The sequence below is a fragment of the Telmatherina bonti genome (genome assembly GCF_933228915.1).
Source record: "Telmatherina bonti genome assembly, chromosome: 10".
NCBI lineage: Eukaryota > Metazoa > Chordata > Actinopteri > Atheriniformes > Telmatherinidae > Telmatherina > Telmatherina bonti.
The window spans coordinates 18,829,085-18,845,442 of NC_136628.1; the positions used below are offsets into that span (position 1 = coordinate 18,829,085).

Here is a 16,358-nt window from a genome sequence, read left to right on the forward strand (position 1 = left end):
GGGTCATGATTATGAAGGGGGTAGGACTTCAGTGAGAGAAGTGGGGAGTTGTGGTGGTGGTTTGTTCTAGGGTAGGTAGAATGAGAAGGGGTGTTTTGTGATGGGCAGGGAGGTGAGTGGGATGTAGGGTTTTGGAGGTGGACTAATCTTTTTGCCGTGTATCTGTTAGAATGGGTGTGTATGTGTATAGATGTATGTGTGGGTCTGTAGGTGTGTGTGTGTGTGTGTAGATGTGTGTGTATACCAGGCTGATGGTGAGGGGGTGTGAATGTGTTGGTGTGTAAAGGAGAAGGGAATGCAACGTGTCTCTGGGTGGGGGCGTCTCCTAGGGGTGTGGGGGCGGTGGGCCCTTGGTCTGTCTCTCCTTCTCCCGCCCCCCCACTTTTGCATGTGGTTCGTTGGTGCCTTCTGAGGCCAGTGGCGGCTCCTTTGTTGGTGTTGCTGAGGGCCCTGGTTGTTGGGGCAGCTGCCCTTGGCCTGTCCTGGCCTTCGGGGGCCCCGGGAATGGGAGACGTGCCTCGTGCCGCAGGTGGCTCATCTTCTTGAGGGAGGCGCGCTTCCCTCGGGACCTAAATCCCCGGACCCCCTTCCTTCCCTTCTTCAACCACACACAGGCAGGGCGTTGGGAGGTGGACACGTTGATCTGGATGGTGAGAGAGGCCATCAAGGTGGTTTCGATCGCTGCACCCAGCATCGGTTCACCTCCCAGTTTTAATTACACTTAGTCAACATAACACAAAAAACACACACTGACAACACATGGACATATTTTGGGGGGCGGGCCATGCAGTGTGCGGTGGGCGGGGCTGCTTTGGTGGTCCCGCTCCCAACATGATGTGGTTACTTCTTCCCAATTTTAATTGTAAACAACACACACTTCACAATCATTCATAAGCTGGGAGGGAGGGGGTGACAATGGGGTCCTGCCACAGGGGGCCTGGGTCTGGGCTGGCCTGGCGGGGGTGGGACTGCTGCTGGCCCTGGGTGGTGCTGGATCGGCTGCATGTGTGGAGTGGTGGGGGGGCAGTTGTGGGGCCCTGATCGGGGCCCTCCTATCCCCTGCTCCCCCGGGGGTATCTCACAGGGGACACGTTGGGAAAGAAAGGTGAGGGCGTGCATGAGCCAATGGATGAAGTGGTGAATGAATGTTAGGGTAGAGGGGGGGTGGGGGGATCAGGGTGAAAGAATTTAGGAAAGTGGATGGCCGCTGGGATAGGAGGAAGGGAGGGTGTATGCAGATGGGTGGGGGTGCGTATGTGGGGTTATGTTGGTGGTACAGGGAAGTGATGGGGTGGGTGTACAATGAGGACTGTGAATGTGGATAGAGGGGTGTAGGGAGGTATGTGTGTGTGTAGAGTGGGGTATGCGTGTATGGAAGAATGGGTGATTATAGAGGGAGCAGGGATGTGTGTGTGAGGGGGTGTGTGTGTATAAAGAACGGGGGTAGGAGAGTGTGAGTTTGAGCGTGTGTAAGAGAATGGGTGTATAGGGTGTGTTTAAGGAGGAAGTGTGGATGCGTGTGGGTGTGGGTGGGGGTAGGTGGGTGGGTGCATGTGTGTGTGTGTGTGTGTGCACACGTGTGTGCGTGTACACGTGTGTGCGTATGTGTGTGTTTGTGTGCGTGGGTGCGTGGAGGGTCTTGGTGCTCGGGGAGCGCTGGGGTGCGGCCTGGCTGCCGCTCGGTGGCGGTCTGGGGATCCCGGCCCTCCGTCGGTGTGGGCTGGGCCCTCTGCCTGCGGGGGTGGGGGGTTGCTTCTGGGCTCTTGGGGCCGTGGGGCCCGCGCTCTGTTTGCCCTGGGTGGCCGGTGCCCGGCGGGACCGGTCCTCGCTGGTCCGGGCCTGCTGGGGCCTGTTCCCCCTGACTGCGAGGGACTCTGGCTGGGACCCCCCTCTGCCTCCTCCTGGGTCGGTGCATGGGTGGGGTGGTTGGGGTCTGCGCCTGGGGATGGCTGCCGATGGCCCTGGTCTCGGGGGTACTCCTGGCGTGCCTCTTGCCTTTGTGTGGGAAGGGTCACACTGGCATGATCACCTTTTCCGGAACACGTTCCACTCTGCATGTTCTGCATGTGACACAGTCACCGAGTCGTCACGCAGTTTTATTCACTAACAGCAGCTGGTTTTCTCATTTCTGTTTGTTTCTCATTTATATTTAACTTTTTAGATTCATAGTTTAGTTACTATGATCTAAAGTTGGCTTGTATGTGTATGTATATGTGTTAATACTGGCAAGTGCGTATATGTTTGTACGTATGTATGTGTGTGTATGTGTGTGCATAGAGGTGTGTGTGTATATGTATGTATGTGTATATGTATATGTGTACATATGTATATATATGTGTATAAATATATATTATGTGTGTATACGTGTGTGTATATGTATGAGTTTGTATGCGTGTGTATGTGTGTGTATATGTATGTGTCTATGTATACATCTGTAGGTTGTTTTCTTTTTGTTTTTGGGTTATTTTTTAGTTGTTTTTTTCTCTCCCTTTTCTCTCCCTTTATCTCTTTCCCTTTTCTTATGAGGTGTTTCTTCTCCTTTCTCTTTCTGTCTTTTGTCTGTCCTCTCTGGTCCAGCAGTACAAACTCTACAATTCAAACAATACAAAATAAACATAGAAATAAAATAAAAATTCAGAAAGTCAAGGGGATCATTATATCTATAAAGCTTCCCTTGGCAGAGAAAATTTGCTCAGCAGAACACAGCATCCAGACCATCATTCTGCTTGCCTAAATGCTGGACAAGACAAAAAAAAAAGAAAAAAAAAAGAATCCTTTAAAAAAACATCCTGGATCCAAACGGTGATCCTGATCACCACCAGAATTTAATCAGTTCTTCATTTTTACATTTGCAACAACTCTTGAAATATTTATAAAATCCCTCCGTAACCTTTTAAGTTATTTTAAGCAAAAAGACGCCTCGGCGGAGGTAACAACCGGGTTCATTGCACATAAAGCAGACATCTGCCCCCAGCAGTGATCCCTCCCCGCTGCAGACGTGCTTCTTGTGTATGTATGGACCTGCCGAACAAGACGTTTTTTTCTTGTTCTTGCAGCCTCGAGAACAAGAACTCAGTTCTTGCTTCTCGTGGAATATGTAACAAGCTTTAGTGCTGCTCTATTTCAAATGTTACAATTGTATTGCTCTAATTTGCACTTTGGCATGAATATCCAAATCTATTTTGATTTTATTATCAGTGTTATTATCATTACTATTGTGATTACTGTTATGTTACTTTTATATTGTATTACTACCTATGTTTTGATGTTATTGAAATGATAAAGCCCTGTTAAATCATTTTGAAGTAACAGGGCATCATTGGTCCTGATTTAAACATATGGTGGGTGTGTAGACCTATTCAGAGACACAGGTTGGAAAATGTTACTCTTACTTCAGTCAAAGATCACTGTCAAAATACTACATGCTGGTGGAGGCACACCAACAATAAGGCAAAACAGTTTGTTAAAAAGAAATGTATTTAATACTCAAATTGACATTGAGATATTCATATTTGTAAGAGAGTTTGGTGTACTAAATCAGAGTATAGATCATTGTAATTTACACAATTCATTTTTGAAAGAAAAATTAACAGTATATAAAAATGTGATAATTTTCATTTGAAATGAAACTGGGGCATAAGATTGGGTGACAACAAGGTGTAAGCATGTGTAACCACATCCACCTCTACTTGAACTGTGGCCTCTTTGTCCAAGCCTTTACAAGAGGCCCATTTTCATAGTTTGTCAGGAGACAAGCAACAGTGTACAGCTGATTGATGTTGCCAAACAGCTGAAGAGGGATCTCTGAGTCAAAGATCTTATGTTCCTTCACTCTGCGTATGCAGCGCTCAACATGCACCCTGAGGTGTGCAATTTCTTGTTTTTCCCTGACCTCAGGAGCAGACATCTGGGATCTGCCAAAGAGAAACGGTGGCCTGTAGATCTTACATGGCACGAGCTCATCGACAAGAAAATCTCTGTCCACCATGATGGCCATTTCCGGTCTCAGCAGGGAGATTATTCCAGATTCTCGCATGATCTGCTTGTCACCGATTGATCCTGCATACAGTGGAGAGATGAATGTGATCGCCCCATGTGGAGATATACCAATCAATCCTTTGAGGGTGCAGTGAGACTTATTTCCAGAGAACATTTCACTCTGGAGTACAGGAGATGATGGGCACTGGCATCTCAGCTCAGTGCAGTCCAGGATAACGGTAGTGTCTGCATAATCTGGTTTAAACTCTGCTGGCATGTGTTCCTTTACTTTCTCTGCTGGGATCCATATTCTAATTGCACCAAGGACAGTGTAGAGGAAGTTGCTCCAGGTTGTGATGATCCAGCTGACTGTGGATTGGTGAACTCCATAACGGTCGGCTAGGTCATGCTGTTTGGAACCCAGGGCCAGGAAGTTGAGAAATAGAAACAACTCATTTATGGGTTGCAGGGATTGTGCCTGTTCAAAAGAAATTCAAAGTAACATGAAGCAACTCTATATGACATTCACTGATACATAATAAAAATAAAAAAAGAATCACAGTTGGATCCCTGATCACTCATGTGCTGGCACTGCAAAGGTTTTTTTTTTTTTATTATTTAAACATTAACCAATCTTGCATTATATGGTTTTAATGTACAACATAGTCTAGAACACCATAATGTGCAGCAGAAGTGCATTAAAACCCTATATAATAAACAGAGGTTTAATCTGATTTTACCCTAGTGTCAATTTTTTTTAACAAATGTTTCTTCTGTTTTTTTTTTTTGCTAAAAATTCTGCAGCATAGGAAATATTTTATATTGACCTTGATGTACTTTTGATGGAAAACAACTGTTGTCACATTTCTCTCATTTACCTGTCAACAGACAGCTGATCCTAACCAACTGATATGCAGTTGTTGCTATGGGGACACCCAGAACTAGGTGATATAGTAATTTAACTTGTTAAACTACTTATGCATATATAAAGAAATAATGCACTCAGTTAGCATTCAGATTCTCACTGACCATAATAATTATCTTTACTTGTAGTAATACTTTTTATAGTAACCAGAGGTTACTGTCAATGTTATTTCACAATTTTTATTTCACAATTACACATGTGCAACCTGAAAATAGCTGCCAACATGTCTCATTGTAGAAAAAGGAACACACTTAAAAACTGCTTGTAAACAGGGCTCCTTACACCCACAACCCAAATCATGGTGTACCATTGACAATTTAGCTCAGTCAAAGTATCTACTTAGTGTTAGTCCTGCCAGTAGTGCTGCCACAGCTTGGTGGACGCATTTTTTTTACTTTATTATTAGTGAACAAGTAAAGAAATATATTGACATTTTAGTTCACTTCTTTCCATTAATCCTGAGCATCATAATTTAGTTCATAAATCATCATGTAATGGTCGTTTATTGTAAATAGTACTTACTGATGTTGAATTGTGCTCTGGGAAAGTTCTTTGGTGTGCATGTCTCACATGGACCATTAATGGCAATGCAGGCTCTATCAAGGCCCAGAAGTGCATGAAGGAGGAATAGGATGCGAACCTTAAAAGTTTACATTTCGTAATATTAGCATTTAAATTTGTATTGCGTTGAATACAGATTTAGAGATATGATAATCACAAATGATCAACACTTGATAGGAGAATAGATACACTTCCCCTCACCACCACACACAGCTATCACTAAAGTTACTGACGTATTACAACAACCAAGGATGTAAAGTAAGGAAATTTGTATTTATTTAGCATCTGTCAAGCTAAAAATTGCAAAGTGATTCACAATGTAAAGCAAAATAATTCAAAGAACATAAAACAAACCAAAACTAAAGCCAATAGATAATATGAAAAATAAGGACATTGGAAATAGCAAACAAGGATCATCACTACTTGATACTGTAGCTGCAGGCTTAACATAGGCCTAAATGAGCCTAGATGGAGTATTTACCTGGTGAAAAACCAAATGTCTTGGTCTGAGTGGGCGAAACGGTGGATGCCAAATCGTTGCCTCAATGCCACTGATGCAGTCTCTTCCTCCAAGTGGTTGATCTCCTCTCCGAGAAAGCCGTTTTCATCAAGAGGAACATCTACAACTGCAGGATTGGGGGGGCGGCATATTCATTTTTAGTGGCAGAACTTATACTAACTTCATCCTCCTCTGATGGATTTGACTGCTCACATGAGTACAGTTGGTCACTATGAAGTTGTCCCTGGGAATAGCTGAAGCCATTTTCCTTCTGGTTTCAGGATCAGCAGGTACAGAGTGAAAACTAATCACTGAGTTTTACCTACTTGACACCTGACACAGAGGAACACAATGCTCTGTAGGAGAACTACTTGTTACTTTCTGAAATTTGAATTTCTTGGGTTGAGCCATTAGCAAGATTAGTTGACAATATAAATAGCCTGCAACACGTTGCAGAAGTGGCTGCACTGGCAGAAAATCTAGCAGAAATACATCATCAATGGGTCTGGCATATGCCCCATACATGTCGATCTAGACGCACACTCACACACTAAAAACAAAGCTCTATCCAATCACAGTTTGATAAACATACTTTAGTGGTAGCTTCGCTATGGAGTGACTTCATAAGAACATGAAACAGACTTTGTCAAAACTGTATGAATACTTACTCTTGATGGGACTAAACAGTTCTAAAATATCTGAAATGGTGTCAAAAGCAACCCAGCTGATAGTCACCTATGACTACTTGTCAAGTTAATGGTGCCTGGTTTTAGAATACCTAAACAGATGTGATGAAGTCACTGCTTTGTAGCAGGTCTGAAGTAGATAAAAGAAACGTACCTTTGCAACTCTTGGCCTCATTCTGGGTCGATAGCCTTCTTTTTCTTTTCCCTGAAACAAACAGAACTTCTAAATGATCCTGTGTAACAATTGTGAAGGCCGACTTATTACTAGCAACATAATGTACAAGATTATTCTAACTCCAAAGTGACAAGTATTTATTTATTAATTGAAAACATACAGTAATAATATAATATGGATCCAAACATTTGACTAGTAATGTATAATGAGTATATTAAATTCCCTTTGGCATTAACTGTAGAAATATGGAGCATAAGACCAGTCTTTATGCTGATGATGTATTACTTTTCCTTCAAAATTCACAATCATCCATCTGTCAGACAATCGCACTCATCAATAAATTCTCATCAATTTCTGAATATTCCATTAATTGGTCTAAAACCACCGTTCTACCCATCAACTGTTCCTTCCATAATACTCCTGACACTGCTTTACAGTCAGGAGATATTAGATACTTGGGAATAAACATCTCACCCAGACTGTCAGACCTTATAAAGCTAAATTATGTCCCTCTACTAAAAACAATTGAGGACGATCTCACACGGTGGAAATCTTTACCCATATCACTAATGGGAAGAGTTGCAACTATAAAAATGATGATTCTACCTAAAATCAATTATGTTTTCAATGATCCCCATTAAACCTCCCTCCACCTGGTTTAAATCGCTGGACTCTAATGTTACTAGATTTCTCTGGAAAGACAAACCACCACGGATTAGTCTAAAAACACTCCAGAAGACTAAAGATAGCGGTGGCTTAGACTTGCCTAATTTCCAAAATTACTTTATAAGCAATAGACTACAATACATCTCTAAATGGCTTAAACCTAGCTATCTAGATGAACCATGGCTTAATATAGAAGAAGCTATGTGTGAGGATATGGCAATTTCAGACCTGCCATTTATCAGCACAGCTGTCAAACGCCAAAAATGCTTTAAAAGCATTAATATCAGCTCCTCACTAATGGCCTGGTGGGAATTTCTTAAACTAACCAAATCCTTGCTTATTCCATGCAAACTTACACCTATTTGGAACAATCCCGACATCCAGCAAAACCGGAAAATGATAAACTTCCCTCAGTGGAAGAATAAAGGAATAAAACAGTTAGAACATTTAATAGAAAATGGGAACTTTCTCCCTTTTGATACAATTACTTCACGATATGAAATCAGCAGCACAAAATTCTTAGAATACCACCAACTTAAATCTATTATAGGTAAGAAATACACCCCTGATCAATTAAACTTGCAGCTACCTATCAGGGCTGCAGAATTCTTAAATCTCAATGCCCCGAAACTGTTATCCAAAATATATAGATTACTATCAAAGCTAGACGATTCCATATGTCTCCCAACTTCTAAATGGGAAGCAGACTTATCCAGTAACTTTGACCAAAATGAATGGTCACAAATCTGTTCAAATACATTTACAATGACTAAGAATTCAAACATGCAACTAATACAATTTAAAATTCTGCATAGAACTCATTATACAGGACACAGGATGTTCAGGATGGGTCTGTCACAATCAAACATCTGTCCACACTGCACTGGCAACACGACTGACAGCTACTACCATGCTTTGTGGTCTTGCCCACCTGTCCAGGAATTCTGGTTTCAGGTATGTAAAGATCTGTCAAATTGCTTCAAATGTAACATCCCTACAAACCCCAAACTGGGCCTACTGGGTTACTTGGGTGAAATTAACATAGAATTTAATTCTGCAAACTTAATCCTCACCAGTTTATGTATCGCAAAGAAAACTATCCTTCTAAACTGGAAAAGCAAACAAAGTCTGTGTATCCAGCAGTTCAGAAATCTCTTATTAGATCACATCAGTGTCGAGATGATGTCTGCCTCCTCAAGAGATCAGTCAGCTGAACTTTATTCCCTCTGGTCCCCTGTGATCAGCTCCATCACTTAGTATGGGGGGGAGAATGTGACCTTATTGCGCTCGGGGTTGGTGGCCGGTTGGGGTTCTCTGGGGGCTGTGGGTCTGTGGTGGGCTCCTGGGGGGGGATTTTGACTGCTCCATTGCTGGAGTGGCTAGGTTTCTAGCCCTACTGTGGACCTGGATGGGCCAGCGGCTGGAGTTGCCGCGCAGCGGCGGGGCGAGGTCGCTGGCGGGGGATGGGTTGGCGGGCGTGACTCCGTAACGGGCGCCTGTGCCGCCGTGGGGTGGGCTGGGCGGGGTCCCGGGCTCCGGTGCCCGGGGTTGTCCCCTGTCTCTTGGGGGTGGGGGGTCGGCTTGTGCCGGGGGGGGGGCTGGGCTGACCTGGACCTGCCGCTGCGGCGGCAGGCAGGTATGTGCTCTGGTGCCTGGTTGCGACCCTGGGACTTGTTGAGTGGGGGGTGTTTGATAGTGTGGATGGGATGTGAGTGTGTATGGAGGGATGTGTGTAGGGGGTGTGCGTTGAGGACTGGTGGCGGTACATAGGTATGTGGATGTGTGTGGGTGGGGAAGTGTGATGATGCGTGTGTGGGGGGGGTGTCGTGGTGTCTGTGGGGGGGGTAGTGCCGTGTGTGTAGGGGAGTGGGGTGATGCGTGTATGTGGGGAGTGGCGGTGGTGCATGTATACGGATGTGTGTGTGGGGGGGGAGGAGGGGGGAGGGGGGGCGTGCTGTCTGTGTGTGTGTATGTGTGGGGGGGGGGGGGGGGGCAGGGGTGTATGTATGGGGGAGTGGGTGGTGCATGTGTGTGGTAGGTTGGTGGATAAGTGTAGATATGATGGATGGGAGTGGGGGAGATTTGGATGTGACGTGGGGGTCAGGAGGATGGTTTTAAGGGTGGGCTGAACGGGTGGCTGGGTAGACCTGAATGTGTCCGGAAGTGTGTGTGTGTGTGTGTGGCTGTAGGTGTGTGCTGAGACAGTGTGAAGTGCCGATGTGTGGACAAGGGGGGACTTCATGTCCCCAGGTGGGGGTGTCCTCTGTGAGTGAGGGGGCGGTGGACAATCGGTCTGGGATTCCCCTTCTGCCGCCCCGCCTCCTCTTTGTCCTCGTGCCCCCCTTCTGCATGTGGTGAGTTGGTCCCCTCTTGGGTCGGTGATGACTCTCTGGTTAGAGTCGCCGAAGGCTCTGGTTACGGGGATGGCTGTCCCCGGCTTGTCCTGGTCCTTGGGGGGCCCTGGGAGTAGGGGGCATGCCCAGTGCCGCGGGCGGCTCACCTTCTGGAGGGAAGCTCACTTTCCTCCAGACTTAAATCCCTCAACCCCTCTTCCTCCCCACTCCCCATCACACACAGGCAGGGTATTGGGAGGTGTGCACGTGGCGCTGGGTGGTGAGAAAGGCCATCAAGGTGGTCTTGATCGCTGCACCCAGCCTCGGCTCACCTCCCAGTTTTAATTACACTTAGACACCAAACACCAAAACACTGACGACTCACATGATTAGGGGGAAGAGCATGCGGTGTATGGTGGGCGGGGCTGCTTAGGTGGTCCCTCTCCCAACACCGCGTGGCACTTCCCTCAATTTTAATTGCAACTAATACATACTTCACAATCAGTCATAAGCGGGGGGGAGGCAGGGACGATAGGGTCTTCTCATGCCCCTGCTCTCGGGGCTTTACTGGGGGGGGGGGCACGGGTGGGGGAAGAGTGCCGTCCATTAGGCCTAAGTCTGGGCTGGCCTGGCTGTAGGAGGGTTGTCGCCGGCCCTGGGGGGGTGCTGTGTCGGCTGCATCTGTGGGGTGGTGGGGGGGACGCTGGGAGTGGTGGGCGGTAATTATGGGGGCCCTGATCGGGGCCATCCTGTCCTCTGCCCCCTCTGAGGTATCTCACATGGGACATGATGGAGGGGTGAGGTGAGGATGTGTGGGAGTGGGTGTATGGGGTTACAGATGGATGGTGGGATGGCTGGGGGGGGATTAGGGTTGGGGATATAGGTGGGTAGGGGATAGGGATGTGTGAGGATGAGTAGATGTGTGTGTGGAGGGGTATGTTGGCGCGTGGGTTGTATTGGGGTGTGCCTGTGTTGGAGGAGTGAGGGTGTGTGTGTGTGTGTGTGTGTGTGTGTGTGTGTGGGGGGTGGGGGGGGGTGGGGGGGGGGTGTATATGCGGAATGGGATGTGTGAGTGAGGGTGAAGTTTGGAGGGGGGCTATGGGTGGTGGAGGGGTATTTGGTGGGGCATGTGTGGTTGGGTAGAAGTAGAGGGATGGGGTGGCGGGGTGTGAGCGTGTGTGTGGGGGGGGTGACTGTGTGTGGGGGCGGGGGCGATTGGGGTTCGTGTGACTTGGTATGGGTGAGTGAGTAGAGGTGGGGTGGGGTTGTATATGTGATGGATGATGTGCATGGATTGCAGAGGGTTGTGTGGATGGGGGTTGAGAGGGGAGTGCGTGTTTGGGGGGGGGGGGGGGGGGGGGGGGTAATGCATGTATATGTGTGAGGGCAGTGCGTGTTGGGGGGGGGGGGTATGCATGTATATGTGTGTGTGGTTTGGTGGTGGTGGGGTGGTGTCCTGTACCCGGGGGCGCAGCTGGTGCGCTGGGGTGCGACCTGGCTGCCGCTGGGTGGCGGTCTGGGGATCCTGGTCCTCCGTCGGTGTGGGCTGTGGGCTGTGCCCTCTGCCTGCGGGGGCGGGGGGCTCTTGGGGCCCTGGGGCCTGTGCTCTGTCTGCCCTAGGTGGCCGGTGCCCGGCGGGATCGGCCCTTGCCGGCCTGGGCCTGCTGGGGCCTGTTCCCCCTGACTGCGGGGGACTCTGGTTGGGCACCTCCTTCGCCACCTCCTGGGCAGATGCATGGCTGGCTCTGGAGTGGGGGGGTTGGGATCTGTACCTGGGGGTGACTGTCGGTTACCCGGGTCTCTGGGTTCTCCTGGCCTTCCTCTAGCTGTAGGCGGGCGGGGTCACATTGGCATGATCACTCTTCTCTAAACACGTTCCACTCTGAATGTTCTGCATGAATGTTCTGCATGTGTCACAGTCACTGAGTCATCCAGCAAGTTTATTCACTAACAGCAGGTAGCTCTCTTTCTGTCTTTTTGACTTAACTTGCTAGTTTCTGGTCCTCATGATTGTCAACGGTTTTGTTCTCCACGAATCTAGAGTTGGCTTGTGTGGGTGTATATATTTATGTGTGTGGGTGGGTATGTGTGTGTACTTATGTGTATGTGTATGTATGTATGTGTATGGATATGTATGCATATGTGTGAGTGTATGTGTATGTATGTATATGTATGTGTATGTGTATATGTATGTATGTGAGTATGTATATGTGTATATATGTATATATATATATATATATATATATATATATATATATGTGTGTGTGTGTATGTATGTGTATATGTATGTATGTATATCTATCTTTATGTATGCATGTATGTGTACATGTGTGTGTATGCATGTGTATGTATGTGTATATGTATGTATGTATGTATATATGTATATATATAATGTATGTGCGAGTGTATATACATATATATGTAGGTGGGTATGTATGTGCATATACATGTATGCATTGATCTCTTTCTTTTGTTTTTTTTTTGTTTTTTTCTGTTCTCTTTCTGCCCCTTTCCTGTCCTTTCCGGTCGGGTCCAGCAGCATAAACTCTGTAATACAAGCTATTATCCAAAACAAATTGAAAAATAAAATAAGAATCAAGAAATACAAGGGGATCATTACATCTACAAAAGTTCCCCTTGGCAAAATAAATTTGCTCAGCAGAACACAGCATCCAGAACATCAGTCTGCTTGCTTAAATGCTGGACAAGACAAGAAAAAAAAGAAAAAAAAATAATTCCCTTTGCCACTACAGTGCTATTTTTGCTCCCACATGCAGCACACTGCACTGTCTGTGATGTAGCGAGAAAGAAAGATGTTTTTACCCCACACATTACCAGAGGTACCACAGCAGGTTGGATTGAGACCAGAATTGTTTCTGTAAGTTACCTGTCAGAAACATCTTGCTTAGTGGTAAATGTTTTTCTACTAGTAAACAGCTCACAGCTCTTCTAGTTCAGCAGAGTCCCATCTCTGCTTTACTACTGCTGGGTGAAGAGAGGGAACCTAACATGGCAGCTAGCTGCAGTTTCAGCTTGAAATCTCCTCTCCTCTGTCCACAACCTCGGTTTGGAGGCAGGAAAGTTTATCAGCTGTTTCATTCTGAGTTTTTCCCGATAGTAAGGCAACATGGAGCAACACAGTTACTATGGTTACCCAACCCTCAGAAATATTGAATGAGGAACCAAAAGACAAGACAAAGAGAAGAAAAATAACTTTTTTTTTTGCTACTAAATGCTACTGTGGATATGGTTTTAGTTAACCCCAAATAAAACCAACTCGACCAGGTTCAGTCCTGACATCTCCCTGATCCACTTCTCATTTACCTGCTGTACAATAAAGCGCACTAGAGCCCACACAATGATAAAACTTTAACACTGACAACACCTTACATGTTAGGCTATTCTCATTTGAAAATATGATAGTGTTGTTAGATACCTGAAGGGATTTAGTTTTTTTTTTTTGTTGTTTTTTTTTAACTATGTAGAGGGAAACCACATATATTTGTATCGAAGAGTAGGTCAGTATCAGTATATTGGATATCAGTGTAAAAAAAAAAAAAAGCCAGTATCAAACATCCCCTAGTGCATACTTGTATCACATACAGTCGTTTTCAAATGTGTTCATACCCTTCCATTAGAGAAAGAAAAAAAAAACCCAGAAAACAGCTGCCTGGGAAACAAGCTGAAATTGACAAAAGTAATAAATAATTTTATGTAAATAGTTACATTATTTTCTGATTCACCAAAATTTGTTTAAAAAGCAAACAAATATGATAAAATATTATGTTTCATCACTTAAAACTAATATTTAGTTGAACAATCCTTAGATGTTTCCATTACAGTCAGGTGTTTTCTGTACCTCTCAATCAGACTTCTGCACCTGTTAGCAGGTATTTTGTCCACTGTTCATCAGAAAAGTGCTCTAATTTGTCCAGGACCAATTTGTTTTTATTTTTTTCTTCAACTCAAATAAAAACATTATGTCTTATCCCGAAATGATAATTTAGGCAATTTTTAGTTATTCTTTTTACAGTCTCCATTTATTTGAGTGACTGTTGTAAATTCAGCTTTTCCTTTAAAGAAAAGGTATGAATAAATTTGAGGATGACCGTAAGTACCGTAAAGTGTAGAACGACACCATGGACTTCACCCTGATGGCCTCATTTAGATAATTGTCAGGTCTATTTAACATGGCAACTGTGAACCCTGCTGGCTTTGTGGTAATATTAAAGCAACGACGACAAACTAACAAGAAAATACTGGAATATTTTCAACATTCACCCTTTCGTCGAAGGGCACAATCCGACGACTCACTGCTTCCGTCTTTTACATCTCCAACGCCTTCACCATCTCTACCACCGTCTTCTCCACCGCTGTCATTGTCCTGCATAGTGTCATCTCCTACAGCTTGGACGTCTCCATCATCTTTGTCATCTCCATTATGCATTTCACCTTCGTCCATTTCATCTATAGAAAAGCATGATTGATGCAAATACTTTATTACAAGGTTGTACTCCTGACATTTTTTGTAAAATTTAGCAAAGTATGGAATCTTTATTTTATATATTCTACGTCTATTTACATGTTCCAAATTCATTCCAAAAATTCTGCATAAAACTATTTTTATTAGTTTCAAATTTGTTGTTGAATTTATACTGTCCATGTAACAATTATGCTTAATTTCTTTTTTTTTTAACCACCACATACCTTCAACCTCAATCTTGTCAAGACCCTTTCCTTGGAATTCTCCAAGCATTCCTTTCTCCATTGCCAGGAAAAGCTTTGATATTTTTGCCATTTCAATAGTTGCTTCTGGGAGACGATAAAGGTCGCTGTAGAGACTTTTGTTGTGTCCTAAAAAGTTGGCAAGTTGCTCCAGCTCATGATTCTTGAAACTAAGGATTTGTGAAAATGTTGCTATGTGCTTGCGAAGATGTGTAGACCTCAGATTTTCAGGATTCTTTGCACCACACATTTGTGCAAATACTTTCATGCAGTCCTGTCCTCTGTAGTAGCTTGTGAAGGGACACGGTGGCCGACCAAATAGGTAGGGATTATCCTTGTACACATTACACGCGTCTCTTTTCTCTACAAGAAGCATTGCTGCATGAACAACATCAGGGTTTAACAAAACGGCAACTTTTCTCCCTCTTTTGCCAATAATTTCCACCCTGCTGAAGTGTCTGGCTAGCTTTTGTTCAAACAGTGACTGGCTAGCAGCAACGTCACTTTGAAGCTCAGTTTGGTCTCTTTTTTTGAAAGACTCAAGTGTTATTTTTGAGACTTCACTTGCCCGCCATCTATTAAAGAGGATTATTTGAGCAAGCGTCACCCTAGCAAGTTCTGAGTATGCCTGGGAAGACTGATGCCCTTTCAGATTTTCAATGGCACCCGCCGATTTCTCTTCCAGATACTTGTGCAAAAGTTGAACATCCTCTGTGAATGGTATGCTGGATGGTTTATTGAACTTTGACTTACTCAAAGCAGCCAGTGCAGTGTGTGAGACTTGTCCTGCCCATTCTTTTGTGCAGAGTTTTCTGAATCGTTCAGCTGCTTTGATTGAAATTTCATCTTGTGCCGAGCTGGCCCTGCTGAGCATAATATCACTGACCTTCTTGAGCGAGCGTCCCAATTTCGGGGCAAGACTTGGTGTGGAATATGAGCGCTTCTCTTCATCATACCCAGCAACTGTTTTAACAGCTCCAATGACTTTGCAAAAATTGTTTGGTTTTACAGCATCTTCAAAGCTAAATATGGAATATTTCTCTCTTAAGGTCAGTAAAAGTCTGCCCATTTCTCGAACCGTAGTTCTGATGTACTCAAATTTTGTTGGATTGCTCTCATGCTTCTTATAGAGAGACTGGGCCAGCAGCAGGATAAGAAAGTCCTTCCGTACTACAGATGCTATCTCATCTTGCCTCATTTTTCCAAGGACCTTCCACACTCCTGTGGAAATTGCCTGGGTCCAGTCTGACGCCCCATTATTGGCCTGAGCTAAGACTGTGCTCTCAACACTAGCTTCAATTTCTGAGACTGTCTTCAACGGGCATCTTCGCGTGTGGCGCCACAGCTCTTTACGGACAAACATACCTTTACAATATGTACAGGGCACATACATTTTGGTATCCACAGAGATTTTTGATGGTCCCTGTCTCCTTTTTACTTTAAGGCTCCCAGTTTTACTTTTCATAACATGTTGATTATGTTCATAATTCCCCTTGTTCCGCAATTTCTCTAGCAACCTTTTTCTCTCTTTAGAACTCTTTGGCAGCAAGAAAGCTTCTGCAATGGCAGGCTCTGCTTTTTCATGTTTTTTAAAATGACGAGCAATTTTAGATTGTGGTTTTTTACAAACAAAACAATAATTTTTCTTGGTGCTAGAAGAAACTTCTTGAGCTGTTGAGGTCTCAGTAGATAAAGTCTTGGATGCTTCTGCTAAATGCGTTTGGATATTGTCTCTATTAGTGGTGCAGGTAGATTCATCATCAGAACAAGGTTGAGCAGGTATGGGATCATTTTCCTCAATTTGATCAGT

General features: G+C 44.7%; 1 protein-coding gene across 2 annotated transcripts; it reads right to left on the reverse strand.

The window, feature by feature from the left end:
- Positions 1-3,635: 3,635 nt before the first annotated feature.
- On the reverse strand, positions 3,636-15,931 carry LOC306761632 (uncharacterized protein). 2 transcript variants are annotated; one of them, XM_079247882.1, is made up of 6 exons: positions 14,531-15,931; positions 14,138-14,290; positions 6,804-6,854; positions 5,946-6,090; positions 5,426-5,543; positions 3,636-4,456 (listed from the first exon to the last, which is right to left on the reverse strand). In XM_079247882.1, the coding sequence occupies exons 1-6, from the start codon at positions 15,909-15,911 to the stop codon at positions 3,686-3,688; spliced, it is 2,619 nt and encodes an 872-aa protein (XP_079104008.1). In that variant the 5' UTR covers positions 15,912-15,931; the 3' UTR covers positions 3,636-3,685. The 2 variants fall into 2 exon arrangements, with proteins under 2 accessions (XP_079104008.1, XP_079104007.1); XM_079247881.1 differs by having other exon boundaries at positions 14,105-14,290.
- Between the last annotated feature and the right edge of the window lie 427 nt (positions 15,932-16,358).

Coding starts and splice junctions, on each gene's coding strand:
- LOC306761632 (XM_079247881.1), bottom strand. CDS start 15,911: ATGTTTGTCCGTAAAGAGCTGTGGCGCCACACGCGAAGATGCCCGTTG. Junction 14,291..14,530: donor TGACAAGATTGAGGTTGAAG/GTATGTGGTGGT, acceptor GCTTTTCTATAG/ATGAAATGGACGAAGGTGAA. Junction 4,457..5,425: donor CAGAGCACAATTCAACATCA/GTAAGTACTATT, acceptor TCTTTTGAACAG/GCACAATCCCTGCAACCCAT.